Below are 14,634 nucleotides of genomic sequence, written 5' to 3'. Positions count from 1 at the left end.
CGATTTTGAGAAATTAATAACGCGTACACCCTAAATAGGTTTGTATTACCTCAAAACACTCGGAAAATAAATTTCAGCTCATTCCTGTAGCTGTAACCCGTGCCGACTTATGCGATTCTCCCATAAAATGTATGAAAGTAGTTAACCAATTATTTACCTATATGTTAATTTTTATGACAAACTTGACAAAGGAATCATAATCGAATTTAAACTGTTGTGAGACATACTAACATTGAATAATTTTACGGTTTAGACTCACTTGTTTGTCACTTTGTATGGTTTGATTTAGTTTGATTTAATACGAGTATACCTGAGTAAGTCGATGTCGATAATAAGGGACATATTTAATTAATCACTAGCACTAGTTTTTGCCCCCGGAAAATCAGGCCATGTTCATGAACGAATCGCAGCACTTACATAAACATAAAAACATATAAAAAGAGACAGCAGACACGAACCAGTGCATTGCTCCCCATCGGTCAAGCGGACGCGATCCGGCCGGAGATAAGTCGGCAGATCCATCTGCAGATAAAGGATGTGTCCGATAAATCTTGCATTCGCACTCGATCATTAATATCTGGGTGCAACGAACGGCTGCATTTAGCTACTTTGTAGGTGAGATAAAACGCGCGGTTTTAAAAACGCGGCAAAAATGTTATAAAACGCGCGATTTTTAAAACCCAGCAAATTCTTGTTTGACAGGAACTCTGTATTGCATACCTCGAATAACAACATTGATGATATAAACCGTAACTTTCATAAAACCATTGGTTAAGGGAGATGAGAACTAGTACTTACATATTGAAGAACATATAGTTGCATACGCGATTTCTTTTAAATTACGAGACCCATGACTAAAACCACTAAGTAACAAAGACTTTATGGCACAGATCAAGTAGGTGGCAGGGGTGGAGTGGCGATGAAACACAATTTCCACCGGATTGCCTTATTTAATTAATCCGAGTTGAGTACTTTAGCTATACTTATAAAGAAAAGGAAAGCCAAATTAGCTCCATATTCCCTACACACTAAACACTAAATAAAATGTATAACTAAATTTGTTACGCCTTAGTTTTGAAGCGCTGACACTAGTATGTATATGACCAATGATATTATAACCCCATAAACGTTCCAAAATTGAAGCGCTTATATTGTGCAAATGTACAATTGCTCTTTAGTCGCTCCTAAACTAGTGAAATATGTGTACGTGCTAATGAGCCCCCGCAAATCGAACGAGAAAGAGACCAGCTTATGTTCAACAACGAGTGTAACAAAGGTTTCTAACAGAGAAATAATTAATCAACGAAAATAGATTAATTCGTAATAGATAGCCAAATAAAGATTGAAGTCGTTTTTTTGTTTCTTATGTACGAGTATAACCTATGTATAGTTATATCATATCATTCTATATAATATACGACCTGCGAAAATAAACGCGGCGTTTAATCGCAGCGCGCGGTCTGTTCCCGCAACCCGCCGCTAATAAAGTTTGTTCCGGGAACGGCGGCTCGATCGCGGTATTAACAGTTTATTGATCCGTTAAGACGCGTGCATCCGGCAGTCGACGGGTTAGCGGTTAGCGGGTTCGAATCCAGAAACGGACATGCGAAAATATTTGGATCATACGCAAATTATAAAACAGTTCCGATGAACTGAGAACCTTTTTTGAAGAAGAGAAACAGTCCGTCTAAATTAACTCTGTACGAACTTTAACAGAAGTGTGGAAGTACGTAAGTAGGTAACACTTTTTTACTTTAGTATATTTTTTTTATAAAACTTGTAACTTTTAATGCAAATGTTTATCGAACGAACGAAACGAATGCACACAAAACGAACTCAAAATCAGTCCATTGACTCAAAATTTTGGTGTATCGTGGAACCCCCCACGGTTCTAACATATGAAAAATAAATTCAGTTTATCCCTCTCAGCCCCTAAAATTTCCCCCAAAAATGTATCTACGCCAAACGGTCTTAGAGAAAAACGCATTGAAACGATTCGCAAGACCGAGTGATCCCATAGTAGGTACCTACCTAGTGAAAAAATATTTTTGTACGGAGTCTAATATGAGTTCATAGTGAATGTGATGTACCACAATGAATGTAGGTACCTACGGTCGAGTTCACAGACAATTGCTTGTCAAAGATGTTGTGAACTCGATTGTGTCTGACTATTCCTAGATCAAGTGATTCTAGGTCATAATCCTCTAGCAACAAGTACTATGATGGCATGGAACTATGAAAACATAAGTCCTTCTAGCTCCCAGGATAACGCTGATGTAAGAATTTTTGAGGACTGATTAAAGGCCCCTAAGACCTGTAGGTATGTAAATTTAAGTACCCATTATATTAGACCTAAGAATACCTGGCATTTAAAGTGTTTTTTAAGCGACTACGGCAAAGTTTACAAGACGTGTTATGATCTCTACGTCTATAGTCAGAGTCAGATACTACCTCTGCACACTTGGTAATGACAAAGTATATGCCTACTTAAAAAATATTCCCCACTGGGTAATTTTATGGGGTAAAATGTGGCAGTGGCACATTTTACGGTACCATATGTGTCAAATAACTATAAAAATATGACGTTATTGTGACACCTCACTCTTTGTCTTTGGTGCAAAGTTAGCCTAACAGTCTGAAGGAGGCCTAATTCGCTCAACGATGTGTACACAGCCTAACAAAGATGGCTGACTCATTATGTATGGCCACGCGCACTCGTAAACCGTAACCAAGTGTTAATCAGGGCTAAGGGGGAAATACTAGATTAGGTTATTCAGCTCTCAAAAATTACTAGACCTAGGTATTGCACCCTAGAGCCTAGTGCACTAGGCTACTTAATGTAATAAAAACTTTATTAAAAGGTGAAAGATACGTTAAAGACACAAAAGGCAAACTACTTATCTTTATTGATGAAATTCAAAAATGGCTAAATGTATGCCTCCTACAAGATTCGAGGAGTTCCCTGGATTCCTGGATCCCTTCATCAGAACTGGGATTCGATAAAAACGGGACCAACATACTTTCAAACATAAAAATAATTTTCCAAATCGGTTCACCAATGACGGAGTTATGAGGTTACATACATACAAAACAAAATACGGTCGAATTGATTACCTTCTCCTTTTTTGAAGTCGGTTAAAAATAGCCCGAATCTATACCGAAAGTAACCGCATTGGCCTTTGTGTCTATTGCAGACGATTTATGGTGTAAGAGCCATGTAAGAACTGTAAGACATTACACTACCTGGAACGGAATTGAGGAAATTCAGGGATGCCCAGCACTCTGCATTACCCTCTCGGCTTCACTGTCTTATCCCACAGGAAAGGCGAGCCAATACGTGTGGAGACAGGTCGGCTGCAGGAATCTGCCGCTTATTTCAGGTTGGACCCTACTCGCGCCTTACGGAAACTCCATTCCGGGTTTTATTTTGGAGTATCTTTGCAAAATCTGTTTAACTTTGTAAATAATACCAATGTAGATTTTTTTCTCCTCTTAAAATATTTAATTGTTGCTTAAAGAAGTCTCAAATCTTGAGATATATAGGTTTAAAGTCTAGTTTTAAAAATACTTAGCCGATTTTATTGATTAAATATAAAGCTTATTTAACATAAGTGACCCATATTCAGAGCAATGGGAGGTTCTTTACAAAAAACCCATCATGATCAAATTTAAATCCAAAACCGAAAAACATCAAGATTTCCACAGATAAAAAAGCTGCATTAAAACCCTAACTTTTAAAAATGGGGCTGTTCATTGTCGCACAAATGTCCACTGGCTCCCGCTATCCTACACCCCCACAAAAAGGGTAAAATGTGTGTAGTTGTCTATGGGACTTAGGACCTTATGTTAAGAGTTTGTTCGGCTAATTTTGGCAGCAGCGTTGTTTACGAGGTGGCTGAATTCAAGTGGAATCTATGCAAATACTTAGGATGCTAATGTGGCTGTAGAGTGGGGTTCCTTTGGGACGATTCCGCTTTTAAAATATCACGAAAATGAGACTGATTGCTAAGACGGAATTAATTATTTCATAGGGGAGCTAATGCCACTTTATAAAAATCATTTTTTTTATCTAGTCAGTGTGAGTAATACTTACTTATATTTAAAAAGACACAAAAACGACGTACCGAATATTTTAGAAGGTATGTCACAATGTAAGTTGGATTGGCCTTAGAACCTTTTTAATGAGGTTGCACAAAAGGAACCAATATATGAAAAAAACATCAGCTGAATCCGTTTTGTGAAAAGTTGAAAACGAACTAAAGGTATTCTCGGCGTGGCGAGACATTGTCTATTTTGTGCAATCTCTCAAAAAAAACCCGACAAGAAATAAAAAAACATTTCGTATTAATATCGAACTATTATATTCATTTCGTATTATTAGCATCACATCCGAATTGTGACCCAATGGACAATTTAAATGTTTTTTACATCATTAATTAACACATACATGTTTATTGGATAAACGCCTTATTGTAACGCCCGCTAGGAAGATAAAATCATTTCGAACTAGGTAACATTGAATGACATTGTTTTTTAAGTTTTCGTGTAACGCCCTAAAAGTCACGAAAATAAAACCATCGTGTTGCTAATATCGAGTGTTTAGCATCACATCTGAATGCGGGGCCGGTGACCCAATTTGCTCGCTTGCTCTTTAACCGGTGTTTCGGCGCCTTAAGATTAACAGGTTGGTTCGTCTTAATGGGCAGAGGATTTTTTTTTTAAAGTTTGGTAGGGGGATAAAAAATTGGGAATTGGAGATAAAAAAAGACATTAAAAATGTAACGACTATAAGCTGACTGATTTTAACTAATATCACTAACTCTTGACTAACTCTAATTGCGTTCGCAACTATAAAATATCACATTAAAAGCAGATTTTTATAATTTGAATACCTATCGGTCTGTCGTTCCGTGGCTTCAATCCTTGTTTGTAAGCTTGTAGTTTGGCATGGATATTACCTATTACAAATTATTACTCTGAAGTGGAAAATAAAGTCTTAATAAATATCGACTCACTTACATTCGGGAAAGTAATAGACATGCATGCGAAAAAAACTCACTTTATTAGTTATGTACCCTCGTTTCGTCGGGTGACAAGCAAAAGTCACTAACTAACACCATTGAAATTATTGGACAATAAACCGTGTTACAAGTGTAATAAAGTGCATTGTTACTTTATTTTTTGGGTAGTACTTAGTGACTTTTGCTTGTCACCCGACGGTTTATTAATTTATCATTAACTACAAAAACACGGTTGTTCTTTTAAAAACATTCTGTTTTCAAAACTGGTGAAATCCGGATTTCAGAGCAGCTTGTAAAAAAGGTACAGTAAGCTTAACAAATGCTTGGCTTTTTCGCAAATTTATTTAGCATCCACAATGAAGTTAACAAACTGTTATTTTATACAGTTTTAAGGCCGCTATTGTGTTACGCAGTTTTTTAAAAACTGACTCCTGTTACATATATTACGGCAAACAAAACAAATATTTTTGAAAAGTTATATTCTTCATGAAATTATTATTACTAATAGAAGAGCACATTTTGAGCATTCCCAGCAACTACAGGGAGATTCAATAAAGGGATCAGAAATTGACATTTTTGACAGTATAATTTAGTCATTTTTTTTGAGGTAGACTTATAATTTATGTAGTCGGCGACTCGGCGTTAAACATATTTGTTAGGCAACCCTGAGTTAAATATGTAATTCACTGACTTATCATTATTTTGAGCGCTAACGGAATTCCTTGCTTAATTGTTTACAAATAGGCAAACCGGATGAAATTGTGTTCTATTACGGATTATCGTGGGCCACTGCTGCATATTTGAGACTTCAATGCAATGTCTAGTAAAAAACAAAACGCGTAGTTGCAGTACATTTCGTCCAAATTATCAAAGTAATGAGCAAAATGTGAACCGTCTTGGCTCCACAGCGTAACCAATGCACGTTTCAAAACGGTGCTAAGAAAATAAAAGAAGATACTGGTACTCATTTAAGATTCCAAAAGATACTGCAACACGATCTGACCTAATTCTCGTGTCTACGGGTGTTTAAAAAAATAAACTGATAAAAAAACATTCAAATACCACCCATTTGGCTTCGTTTTCTCTTTTACATGTCAATTTAAATTCAAGACTAAAACGAGGCGCAAAGCAAGGTTTTTTTAGTTGTGCTGCAAAATGTCGTAATACGGAAAAACAGATAAGAATCGTGTGAATGCACGAATACTGTAAAAGAAGCTTAATACAGTCGTTTCAGACGACAGCGATTTTATACGCGATGTAGACACAGCATTGTTTAAGTATGTTGTTTTAAGATTTAATGTGACTTAACACATTGGTAATCGCCTTTTGAATTTTAATATACGAATATTTAGTGTAGTACGTAGATGATTCGATAGATTTTCCATACAAATAGTATCAAACGCAAACCCTAGTTACAATTCTCGATGTTCATTAGCAGAAGCATTTAAAGCGTCACAGTAATTTGAGCCGTAATTGTTATTACTTTTGGCTTTGAGATATTTCTGACTGGTCATTTATGACTTCATGAATCAGACTTGAAATGTATAGCTGGAAATTTTATTGTAACCAAATTGTAACGAAGAAAATGGCACATTTACAGCAAGGATATTAAGTCACCAAATCTTTTGCCTGTGAAAACATTCACTATGAATTTAAAGCCCTTATTCAAAATATAAACTAATGACCACGACCTAAAATTGGTATAGTTTGCACACTTTAGAATGCTAGAGTGAGCATCAAGATGTTATTTGTTAATTCCGAAAGTAATATCGTGACACCAAATTTTTTACTACACTCTCAAATATTTTTTTCAATACCTTGTTGTCAGTTTACAACAAGAAAAATAGAGCAAATTCTACATCAGTAGGTATACACGTCTATTTTACTATATTTATTATAACACCTATACATTTGTTTAATAAATTGTTATGTGTACTTACGTAGTTATACTAATTATTCAGGTGGTGGCTTGCGGACTCCGGCACATGCACATCTGGAATACCACGGACTACGTTAGCGAACCGTTCTTATATCGGTCGGCGTGGTTGCAAGTCTTTATCCAACATTCGTCTCTATTTTAATGTTTAACCACCAGTTTAAAATGAGGACCTATTACTGACCCCTGACATCATGATACTCGAAGGGAAACCTATTAGATACTATCTGTTTGTATCAGAATTTGTTTTATTTACTTTTAGGGTCATTATATAAATATATTTGCTAGTTTTTACTTGAGTACAACGACACTAAAACACTTTAAATTAGCGATGTATCAAGCATATACATACAAGTCAATTGCTTTAGGCAAACCTAAAGGCATGCATCGGAATAGGTAATTTCATCTTTCAGTACAAAAACCTGTGACATTTATCAAAATAGATGGATTCAAAATAATAAGCTTTAAGGTCCAGAGAATGGATTGATTTTTTAAAAGTAAATGATAGAATAGAACTTGATTCTGGTTTAATAAAAAAACAATGAATAGACTTTTGACAAAAAGACTTTGCAACCACACTCCACCGCAACCAACAATGAATTCGCTTCGCTTGAAGAAAAGAGGCAATATAACATTGACTTAATGTCAAATCGTGAGTGAGAGACAACACCAGAGGTGTAGAAAAACATTCGCATGGCGGCAGAGTCGCAAGCCACAACCTAAAATAATTATTAAAACTAGAGCCAATTCAACAAAATTTTGAACATCCACTGTAAACGATCACCTGAAAAGTTTGAAGGCTAATGATGACAGAAGATAAGAGAGTCGTCTTTACAGCGTCCTTGCGTGGTCAACAGGGTGCTTGCCATCAACGTGCCAATCATTAGCGTTTCCATAGTTTTAAACTACTACCTACTTGTAAACTAAACCTACTAATAATCTGACTTAGAACAATGTATAGATAGTAGGCATTATAACGGTCGATGCCAACGCGCCTCATAAAACCCGGCTATAGTTCCAAACAAATTGTAAAACACGTTCTGTAATATTTGTAGTAACACTACTAGAACTAGTAACACGTGTTACTAGGGACGATTACGTTCACCGAATAGCAGCTATTGGTAAATATTAAGAGTCATAGCGAAGGTGACAATCGTACATCGACAAACGCCAACCGAATAGAAAAAAAATCGGGTTGACAAATGGCACAACAAGTCACGTGACTATTTCCGTACAAGAAAGTTCCGATTGGCGTTTTCTATCAACAATTGTCATCTTGGCTACGCCCCCAGGGTTCGAACCTTTAACCATATAAATATAAATTAAAATGGTAAAAAATTATGTGATTATTTCCATATATATTTTAAGTTTCAGTGGGCGTTTTCTGTTAAACAATTGCCATTTGACGAGGCTTATGACTGTTCACCGGTGTACAGTCACCAGCAATAATATGTTACACAATGAAGGCCGCAAAAATATGTGACGCGTTCTTATTGTACTGCGAATAAGATCGTGTCAGATATTTTTGCGGCCTTCGTTGTGTAACATATTATTGCTGGTGACTGTACGATGCGCGCAATTGATAAATAATCGTTTAATAAATATGGTAAATTTTGTCAAAATTATTTTTCTTATATAAATTGATTGATGTACTCAATCCCGACGCAATCAACACTTCGTTTTCTATACATCACGTGATCACCGATCAGCTATCATAGAAATCGGAGTGTCGCTCGCCTCGGCTCGGACCTGGACCATTCTTGCGTGAGTCATCCTTTAAGCAATAAAAAATATTTCAAAACTGACATTATTATCAGCCCCGATCCCACTGACCCACATCCACGACATAGTTCACATTGTTGATGGAATCCGTTACATTTTGATTAACGCTACGTTTACGCGTGTGCGTAATAAAAAATGGCGAAACTAGTCCCCCAGTAAACTATTATTAGCGTAACGCGTACCTGTCAGACGTGACGCGTTTTTACGTTTCATAAAAGGAGGAATTTTTGGGTTAGTCAACTTTTGCTTGTAGTTCGTTGCCATTGCCTACTTTACAAATTGTCGGGTATGTTAATAAATATAGGTTGCGCTTGTACCGTCTACGTAGGGGTATTTAAACTTTTGACACGAGGGCCACGGCCCGGCCTAGGTCTCCTCTCCTCGGGATCTCCTGTTTCCTTTCCGTGAGTCAATATTAGTATTAGTATCTATCTATTGCTGTCTTCTTGACTCATAACTGTTCGTCATCGCAACTCAAAATGTTGGTAACTCAAACTTAAAATTGACTAACACTTTTCAGTACAGCTGAATCTAAATAAATATTAGGGAACAATCCATAGACTAGGAATCCTCTAGACGGAGTTTAGAGCAATTATTTCATGAAACCGATGCTGCCAAAAATACGGGGGTGCGGGGGACGAGGTGAGCGAGGTCCCGTGCCGTGATTGGTTCGTTCAAAGACACGGACGTCACACAAAGACATTTTCGACTGGAAAATGGAGAACAACTACCGTATGCGTGGCAGAGGGGGTAGAGCTACTATGCTCAGTCTGGAGGATGTCTTGTCTGTGGAACAATCTGACACAGATCGACCTAGCCTCAAAGCTACCTACCTACTTGGCGACGATATTACATACTTATTACAACATCCATAACTCAGGAACAAACACACAAATAAAGGCTCTTACCGGGATTCGAACCCGTGACCTCCTGCTTCGTAGGCAGGATTACTACCGACTAGGCTGGGAGGCTGTATTATCCGAAGAGGTATCTTAATTGAAACCTTCTGCTTAAATAGATCACGCGAAAACTCTAAGAGTAAATGTTTTATGGCCCAGAATGTCCCGTACCGATACTTCCGATAAATATCGAATAAGCGTGTAAAATACTAGAAACTATTATGGTTTAGTTGTTTTCAAGAATAAGAGGTCTTTGTGCGTAAGGTATATGTTGTTTATTTATGAACGAGTAGTACCTAGGCGCTTTTCGTGTGGGGTTGGGAAACTTAAATATTTTACCCCCTAGTCACGCGGTAACCTTCCCCTCAAAAAAGCGGGGATGAAGGGCAGTGGTGCTCCGCTGCCCACACGTCAAGGCTCTCTACTCCTAAGAAAGCTCAAACTTACAAACTACAACTCACCTGAAAAAACAGGCAGAAACACACCCATTGGTAGTATTTGTAGATCTTTCTGTCGCTCATATCTTCCTTGCCCTTCTCGCGACTGTTGCCAATCCCCGGATACGGCACTTCCACTCCCACTTTCTTGTTGAAGAAACTCTTCAAAGTATAAGTCGAATGGATCCAACAGTATGTGTTCAAAACGTCTTCAGGTATATCCTTAGTGTGTATACAGTCTATGGGGTTACCCACGTATTGTCTCGTAGTCACTATCAAACTAAAAGATATAAGTAAAATAACTGTTATAGAATAGTGTAGACGAAACACTGGCGAGTCGATATGTACATAGTTCACTTTTATGAGATTCTTTAGACCGCGAAACACGTCTAACATCTTAAATGGTTAGACGAAAGTCTTATCATTATTAGCACTCTGTCTTTCTTCGTTTCATTGTCGAATCGTTGTTTTTTACATCGGAATAGTCACTTTAGTCGAATTCGTGAGTCAATTCATTTGGTCATTTTTGATAATTTGGTTTTTTAACTCATAACACTGGCTGTTTGTAATACGTGATCTTGGAAGCTGATTGTGCTGGCTGGTAAGTAATTTACCTGCTAAAAATAACAAGTATCAAGTAAGGTAAACGTACTGGTGCTCGACGCGTTCCCCGTACATGTCATCTTTAAACTTAAGTCATTGTCAATAGAGCTGACAGCAAGGTGTCATCTATTGGGCATTAGCATGTCGAACACTAGTACGTTTACCTTATGTACAGAGTTGGTAAATACGCATAAAACTGTAAAATACCATCGTCAATCGAATCATTGTGCCACAAACTTTGTTGAAAGTGAGTACCTATAGTAGATTGTTAACCAAGGGATGAAATAGTTTCTTTCACGGTACATGGTACGGGGTACAGGTAACGATATGCCTACAACCGAAAGTAAATGCACATTAGACATGTTTTCGTGTGCTCTTTATATCGATCCAAGATTCTCCATTAAAGGTTTTGGTTGAAGTCTGCCTTTGCAAGAATGCTCCATTTCCCGTGTGAATAATTTCATAGCATTTAACCTTGATTAAAACGTGTAATAATTTAATATAAAAACTACAATTTTGCGTTAGCCCCCTGAAACTGTGAAACTGAATGGAAATTCAGTTTGCTGCCAAGGTGCCAAGGACGTCAAGATATATTATGTATACGTTTTGGGTACCTTGACGCTGGTCATTCATGAAAAACCTCCCTAAAGAACACGACTTTAAACTATTAAAACAAAAAGTACTTATATCTACACTTATTAGTTTTTCGTATTTAATCTATATTCGATACAAACTCACACGCACTAACCCACACACAAAGATCAAACTGGAGTGATCTATAGATAACGTATTTTTAATTCTTTCTTTTAAAACAAATGACAAATAAAATTTCTTGGAAGATAAAACCGGCTTACGCTAATTTTATGTTGTCTTTGTATTTTAAATACTCGATGAATCAACTCTTATAGTTTCACGAATTTATAATAGTGTATTGTCTACATTCTGAAGCGTGTTCTATATTGTCCGCTATATATCGTTTGAAAAATCAGTTTTTTCTTTAAGTACTTTGTAATGTCTGTAATAAGTTCTTCTTAAACATTTTTAGTCAAAACTACGCAAATAACTAATTTAGAAGGTATAGTTTACTGATACTGCTGAACAACTGCCAATATAACACATTTTATTTAAGATACCGTGTGTATCGTCCACAATGTTAACGGACAATTCATATACATATATCTTATTATACACCGTGTATATCTGTTAGGCCTAGAGCCTCTACCATCAGTTTTGACATTGACATAACGCTCACGTCTACGTATTTACTTTCTGTACATCTCGCTTGCACTAATATGCGAGTACGAGCGAGATGCATAGAAAGTAATTTACGTAGACGTGAGCGTATATGTCAATGTAAAAACTGATGGTAGACGTACTGAGCTCCTTCCTCTTCGTAATCGAAATTTCGCAAAAAGCAATAGTATACGAGAATTTAAAAGAACAAGGAAAAAAATAAATGAAATATTTTCGCCATTAATTCATCGTATTTAATGAACCGCTCTTTAAAATTATAAATGATAGGGGAGAGCTGGTAGGATTCGTACACTTTTTACTCTAAGCTTTATGAAAAAATAACTTTTAGCTATTACAAATTGATTTTGATACCGCTATATTACCCATATATCTGGCTTTAAAACTGTGAAGTGTAGTTTTCATATAAAGTAGCATGGAGAAGCTACGAAGTTTTTTTCTAAATAATGAGAAACGTGCGAAAGCAGCGTGGGACACTTTCGTATATAGTGGGGAATTGTATTACCACTCGCCGAGATGATTCCTCCAAATGTAACAAGTTCACCCCTCTCAGCCGAAACAAGTTGGCCTATTTGTTTTTGGTTTTTTTCAGCTAGAACCTTAGGCGTATTCATCACCGTTGATATACCCGACTCATCAAAATTGTATATTCGGTCAGCAGTTAATTTATATTTCTTGAATACATTTTCAAGGTTTTCGAAGAAATCATTTACGGCAGTCCTGTTAAAGGCGAAAGACCTTGCTGCACTCATACTGCACGAAAGTACCCCAACCCAAAATAAACAACAACAAAAAATGAATAAAAATTAACGTTGTAGTTAGGTTAAAATAACCATTTAAATATTAAACCAAGATTCAAAGGCACGAAATATAATAAATTACTTGTATAATTTGAGAATTATTTATAACCGCCAAGCGTGCTCGAAGATGAATACTAAACAAATTTACGCAGACCGAAAACACGTATCGACTTGCTCCATCGAAACCCGCGGCCGCACTGTCTCCCCGCTCCGCAGGTACCCGGCGCGTATAAACGGGAATCACGCACACAAACACGAACACGGCCATGTATTGGATAGCCTAGATATCTCCACTGTACGAATGCTCCTTGTGTACGAACCCTACCTGCTTTCCCCTACAACTAAACTAATATCTGCGCTTTGATATAACAAATGAACTAGAGACAAAAAAATTACACGCGCGTCACCGCACGCGCAGCGCCAAATCTGTCAGTTTGACAGAAATAGCGCGTGACAGCGTATTAAACAGATCATTTACTTACGTCAATTACAGCTGCCATTTTACTAACAAGTCGATATTCTGTATTACCGAATAGGAATCATTTACAAGAGCTACTTTATTCATCAGTTTTTTAAGAATACGCCTTTAGGTTTAGTGTGGTGAAAATACCTAAAACTATGTCTACTTATCCTATATGTGAGTTCATTGGCACAGGTCAAATTGGTAAAGCGAGAACTGAGATTAAAGAGTAGATTTTCGAAAGACGAAATTAAGCGCTCGGAATTTAAAAATCGGTTCCCAACTCTCCAAATCTTGATGAATCTTGAATGTTTATTAGTAGTAGAAGTTACGTAAGCTTTTTTCAAATAAAGTATAAAGTTCTCCTATTTTTATTAACATTATTTTAAAAGGCTTATTCACGTATTAGTCGAATAAACGCTCGTGATGCTCTTTTATTCTTCCATTTCCTTCTATTAACTTGAGTCGAAGTGTACGATAGTACGCTTTTCTTCGTCTTTACCAGCTGGCAGTGGCTAACTGCTGCCAACGGCTAATATGCTCGGTGAAATCTTCACTCGCGGGAAAACACTCTCTTAGCGCAGTTGGCTGAGGCATATTCCGAGTTTTAATTATACGTATAGGTATTGTTATGATCTGGCTCCTGCCCGCGACTTTGTCTGCGTAAAATGACGACGTCAGTAGGTATTTGTGAACCCGACCAATAATTACTACTAGTAAAATAACTAATAAGTTACGTTAGGTTTTATCAGGTTAGGTTTGTGAGTTAATACTTAACTGAAACCTTGACTAGCATTTTCTTTCATTTACTTTTTGAACCCTTAATATAACCAATTTGATCCAAAACGCAGGCAGCCTAAAAAACGGAAATATATCCTAATTGGAACTAAAACATAAAAAATAACACAAACAACATCAAATAAATACGGCCCCACCTGGGCCGTCTTTTAAACATTCCTTATTAAAAAACGACCTAAATCCAAACTATGTCTAACCTAAAAATGCACCTTATTATAAAAGAATAGGGTTGATATTCAATTGATAAGCGGATGACGGATATGGCGGAGTTAGAAGCGTGATCGTAATCGTTTTATGCTACTAGTCGTTAAATGCGTCGTTAAACTCTTTTCATCTGCGCGGGCGCAGGGACATCTGCCGTCATCTATTCTCATCATCATCATATCATATCAGATTATTATTTTTAAATAGTCACTATTAGTATTAAGATACTTGCAATGTCCTAACAGGGTATCATGTAAGGTGGTGGTACTAGTGCTCGACATGCTAATGCCCAATAGATGACACCCTGCTGTCACCTCTATTGACAATGACTTAAGTTTCAAGATGACATGTACTGGGACCGCGTCGAGCACCAGTACCACCACCTTAATTACTTTATAATCTTTTTAATACCATCCTCTGTGAAAACGAACTGATCGCAATAA

General features: G+C 36.9%; 1 protein-coding gene across 13 annotated transcripts in view; it reads right to left on the bottom strand.

Moving 5' to 3' along the window:
* The window catches only part of LOC134804360 (innexin shaking-B-like), a 75,233-nt gene that overhangs the window by 13,517 nt on the left and 47,082 nt on the right, over window positions 1–14,634 (bottom strand). For 2 of the 13 annotated variants that reach the window (XM_063777388.1, XM_063777387.1), the window contains exon 2: window positions 6,962–7,014. The exons of 1 other annotated variant lie outside the window; for it this stretch is intronic. Coding sequence is in view for 9 of the 12 variants with exons in the window: in XM_063777377.1 (XP_063633447.1) it covers window positions 10,100–10,471 (372 nt within the window). In the remaining 3 variants the exon portion in view is untranslated. Of the gene's footprint in view, window positions 1–6,961; window positions 7,015–10,099; window positions 10,693–14,634 lie in introns of those variants that run through there. 10 more of the 13 variants (XM_063777377.1, XM_063777378.1, XM_063777376.1 and 7 more) reach the window with 6 other exon arrangements.

Source organism: Cydia splendana, chromosome Z, assembly GCF_910591565.1.
Source record: "Cydia splendana chromosome Z, ilCydSple1.2, whole genome shotgun sequence".
NCBI classification, from domain to species: domain Eukaryota; kingdom Metazoa; phylum Arthropoda; class Insecta; order Lepidoptera; family Tortricidae; genus Cydia; species Cydia splendana.
Note: the sequence above shows the minus strand (reverse complement) of the source record. Positions and strands in the feature narration are given on the sequence as shown.